This window comes from Crocodylus porosus, unplaced genomic scaffold, assembly GCF_001723895.1.
Source record: "Crocodylus porosus isolate Cpor-Errol unplaced genomic scaffold, CroPor_comp1, whole genome shotgun sequence".
NCBI lineage: Eukaryota > Metazoa > Chordata > Crocodylia > Crocodylidae > Crocodylus > Crocodylus porosus.
Window position 1 is genome coordinate 2,329,045 of NW_017728927.1, and position 4,812 is coordinate 2,333,856.

At 40.4% G+C, this 4,812-nt stretch overlaps 1 protein-coding gene across 1 annotated transcript in view; it reads left to right on the forward strand.

Moving 5' to 3' along the window:
- TMC7 (transmembrane channel like 7) overlaps window positions 1-4,812 on the forward strand; it is a 21,990-nt gene that overhangs the window by 4,028 nt on the left and 13,150 nt on the right. The window contains exons 3-6 of the mRNA XM_019542108.1: window positions 666-814; window positions 2,585-2,752; window positions 2,918-3,003; window positions 3,478-3,624. Of these exons, the coding sequence (XP_019397653.1) occupies window positions 666-814; window positions 2,585-2,752; window positions 2,918-3,003; window positions 3,478-3,624 (550 nt within the window). The remainder of the gene's footprint in view (window positions 1-665; window positions 815-2,584; window positions 2,753-2,917; window positions 3,004-3,477; window positions 3,625-4,812) is intronic.

Below are 4,812 nucleotides of genomic sequence, written 5' to 3' on the forward strand. Positions count from 1 at the left end.
GTCACCAGGTCCCCCCTCAACCTTCCCTTGTGAAGGCTGAACAGGTTCAGGTCCTGCAGTCTGTCATAGTAGGGTCTGCCTTAGTAGGTGCTTTAATTAGAGCAGCTCAAAGACCCGGTCTAAATTGCTTGTGGCTTCTTGTGTACTTGCCATCCCCGTGGTGGCAGGGGCTTCAGAATGGTGGCAGGGGTGCTTTCACTAAAACTTGTTAAACAAGCTTTAGTTAAACTGCCTCCACCGCTGTTTTGGAGCACAGGGATGCTCAATACATGAGACTTAAAGGCTGCTTTAGCACACTTCAGCAGACTTGATTAATCCAATGCATGATTACAGTGTGTTGAAGCAGCATCCCCAGACATCTGCAGGCACCCATATTGGGCTTACCTTGCTTGCGAGCTATATCCTCCATGTAGGCAGACCCACTCATGTTAGAATACGTTCCTCAAATTATTTGACATGTCCTGTTATAAGGTGCTGGTTATTGTTGGATTGTTGCGTGTTTGGTTTATACTTAGTTAATTAAAACTTGTTCTATTCAATAATATTTTGAATAGGATTATTGTAATTATTCACTATTTCTGTTGTTATTCTGGGCTCACTCTCTACATAATGGAAAGATGGACTCTGTGTTGAGTAATTTTATTTTTCATTTACCTGTTTGCTAGAGACATTCAGCAGGCTAATATAAGATATTTGTCTGGATGGGATCATTGGAAACAGACCAGCAGGAAATCATGGAAGAAGTTCCTAGAGGAAATCAAGGAGGCGGCATCCTACTTGGAGCTTTGGAGACACGACATCCACAGCATAGAGGGTATTAACCTTTTAATAGTCTCTCTTGCTCTAAATTTGTATTAAGCATGTATTATAGTTAGCATATATATCTATATATGTCTCAAAAATATATATATAGTTCTGCATGCATATGTAACTCGGAAAAGAAGATGGCATGCTTGAGAGTTAGCAACATCAGTGCTGCCTAGTCAGCTATGGCAAACCATATTAACTCAAGAGACCAGACAGCATAATATCATAAAGTTCATTTCACAGAATTAAAATGTCAGCAACTATTGTCAGTGTGATACCAAAAAAGATGCTATCTTTGAGTGTGTGCTACAGGAGATTACTCATACTTGGACAGTAATCTTATCTATTGTCTAAATAATTAAGCCTTGCTTAAAGATGATTGATAACCTGGACATGAATTGTTCTATGTATTTCATTGAACTGGTAACAAATTGCAATTTGTCTGAGTTTTAAAAATAGGTTTATATTTTTGTCTCTTAGAATTTCTTTGAGTTGATTTTTAGTGTTTGCAAAACTTGGGTCTTGAACACAGAAGTCTACAGGGTAGGTGCAGTGCAGCCCAGATGGCAGCAGTGCCGATGTTCCATAATGTCATGCTAAGCTACCTTAGTTCTGAGTCCATCCATGCTGATTTGATCCCCGGTGCCTTTGCTGAGGCAACCAACTAGTGGCTAGTGTGTCATTTAGTATACATTGCACAACCAGCCAACAGGAACTTGTCAGAGTCATTTGATTTGCTGTATGTGAGCCTCTGAACAGCTAACTGGTAAAAACAGCTTCTAGTCCTGACTAATGTGGCTGGGTTTTTGAGTGGGTGACCTGGACCTAGTAGTGGTATATCCCATAACTATTTCCCTGAGTTATTCAGTACCCATGCTGAGGGGATCAATATTGTCCATAAGCCTGAGGTGGTGTGACTCTTGCCTTTGCTGCAAGCTGGGGGTGGGTCATTCTCCAGCAGTCTCACCAGCCTTGATTGACATTTTGCTAGCATCTTCTGAATTTGGCCCACTGAAACAGGAAATAACGTGCATTACGAGGGGCTGGACAAGACGGAGTAGGATTGCAAAAGTGGGTTGGAGGGTGTGTCCAAGTACACTCTATTCCACATCGCTTCCTTACAGCTCTGTAGTGTGTAAATGATGCTAGTGTTTGTTTCCTTCCTGCTGACTCAGAGTCATTTCAACAGTGGTGTGGCATTGCAGAAAGCAGGTGGCGCCTCAGTAGGTGGGTTTGAGTCTGAGTGAAAGGAGTCTAAGATTATATAATTTATTTTGTCCTAGTCAGAACGAATAGCTAATTAGATGCCCTTAAATTCTTCTCTGAATTTGGCCCCAAATCTTTGGCTTGTCCCTTCTTGTGTAGGTTGCTGTGATATGTGAGTGCAGTTAACTGTTAAAGCTATAATATTGCTTGAGGTGAGTCATATTTAACACTTATATGAAATCTCTGACTGAGCAGTTAAAATGTTCTAGACAGTGAAAAGCTTAAATAAGAAGGGGAGGACAGCTAAACTGGAAGGAAATCCCCTTGTGTTGACATATGCGCTGTCTCCACTAACAATCACTGCTGAATGAGCTATGCAGGCACAGGTATAGTGGCAGAAGCACTGTAGTTGAGACAGTGGCAATTCATATTCCCATTTAAATTCAGGACAAAATATTGACTTTACGGGCTTTCTCTCAGTTTTAGCCCAGTGTAACTGAAATTAGAATCTGGCTTTGTTTGATATCAACAACAACAAAATCACTGTATACATTTTCTCTTCTTTTCAAAGGAAAATTTGGCACTGGCATCCAGGCTTACTTCTCCTTCCTGCGCTTCCTAGTCGTGTTGAATTTTGTAATCTTTGTCCTAATGTTCAGTTTTATTACACTTCCTACCATCATTTCTAAATATGGAGTTTTCAACAGCAGCTATGTTAAGGTTCCTCCAAGAAACATAGGTAAGCATCCCTTTGGTATTCCCTTATTATTTGTCAGAAGTTCTGCATGGGACATCAGTGTTGGTCTGTAAAAGTGCTTATTGTATTCGAGTTTCCTTGCTCTCACGGTTGAATGGCTATTTAATACTTTTCTAATTACTTACTTTCCTCTTTCTTTTTTTGCAGCGCCTCAGTGCACAATTTATAATCCTGATGGCCCTAAGGGACTTGTTTACTTCTATTCTTACATGATAGATCTGCTCAGTGGTACTGTAAGTAATTAGATTTTCTTCCTTAATCCAGAGTAACACATAGGAAATTCAAATGGGTTTTACTAGAGCATAATTTTGGGGTTTTTTTTTTAAATGGAGCATGTATATACGTCACTAGGGAGGCAGCTTTTCCATCTCTCTTTATGACACATTGAGGTCTGTAAAATGCAGACTGCTTGGCTGTGGTCCAAGATACCTGCCTGGTCACAGAGCTGTCTCTTTCTGATTCTTATTTTTAGCTGCTACATTGCATGAAAAAAATAACAAAAAGGGAATTAGGAATTAGAGAATAGGGAGGACTGTGAGCGAGCATCTCATGCTGACTGCAGATTGTTACAGCCACTTTGGGACCTAGAGAGGAATGTCTGTTTAACTGTGCTCAGCTCTTGGCAAAACCAGGTTGACTGTAGCTTGATTTTTTTTTTTTTTTTTTTTTGATGTTGTTACTAATGTTTTCACTTCATCTTTTGTCAGGGTTTCTTAGAATTGACGAGTCTGTTCTATGGATATTATGCAATTGATAGTATAAAGTTAATTGTCATTAAGTACAATGTACCTCTTGCATACTTATTGACTACATTTGCTTATCTTGCGTTAAGTCTCATCTGGATAGTGAAAAGGTAAAAATGCTGTTGGTATCTTTTTACTATTTGCTTTTGTACAGTTGATACTGTATCCCAGTACAGCCGAGTCACATCTTACACGTATTTAACTTACGCGAATTCAGCTATACGAGCTCGGCTGCTGGGGCTGGCCACCGGGTGCCAGCCAGGGCATGGCGCATAGTGCGGCGCCACGTGGTACTTCCTGCACACACTGGCATGGCTGGGTGACGGCAGCTTGCTCATGCTCAGCTGGCTGCCCTGGTGGGATGAGGCGGTGGAGGACGAGAGGGGCAAGGAGTGCATGCGGAAGGTGCAGCAGTTGCACTGCATGCACAGGCTGTGCGGTGCTGCGCCCACCTTGTCCGGGCCATGTGGTGGCTGCTCAGCGCCGAAGCCTGGCAGGAAGGGCGATTTCAGCTATACGTAATTTTTACCTTATGCACACGTAACCCCTGCATAAGATGTGACATACCTGTGACATACAGAAAACATACTGAAAAATTTCAGACTCATATTGGTATGCAAATGAAGGTTTTCCTAAATCCATTATAATAATTAATAACTTGTGGTATCTTCCTCCAAATACTTGCTGATTGTAGAGCAAAAGGAATATAAATTCCTTCTATAGCTTGCTTTTAAGGGATTTATTCAGCCATTGATCAATTGAAGCAAAAAAAAAAGTCTTTAGGTTAAGAGAACTAATTAAACTGAATCTTGTCTGGGATAAATAAACCTAGCTTCTGGATCTACGATCTTGCATATTGTGAAGCACATTGGGTGAGTGAAGTTTATGATTATGAGGTATTGTGTCCACAACTGAGCAGTCCTGAGCTGTCAGAATTTCGACTAATATAATGAACTGGAAAGTTGCATGTTTTTTAAAACTCTTTTTAAAGAGTTTGTCAGTAGAGGGAGGTAAAACTGGCAGAGAGCTTCTGGGACATGAATATACTTTTGGAAACGTGTGGCTGCTAAGACTTACAGTAACTTTGAAGTCCCTTTTTGAGCTACTTAATGGTTCAGGGTTATATTAACTTCAAGTTATAGTTTTCCTCATCAGAGACCTTTGAAGTTTGATACTATTTTGTACCAGAGCTCAGATGATAAAATAGAAAAGATAAGTTTTTCCTGAGCAACATGTTTTGCATGCGTGCATGCATATTTGTTGATTAGTAAAGACTTTGTTTTATTGCTAAGTAGTTTT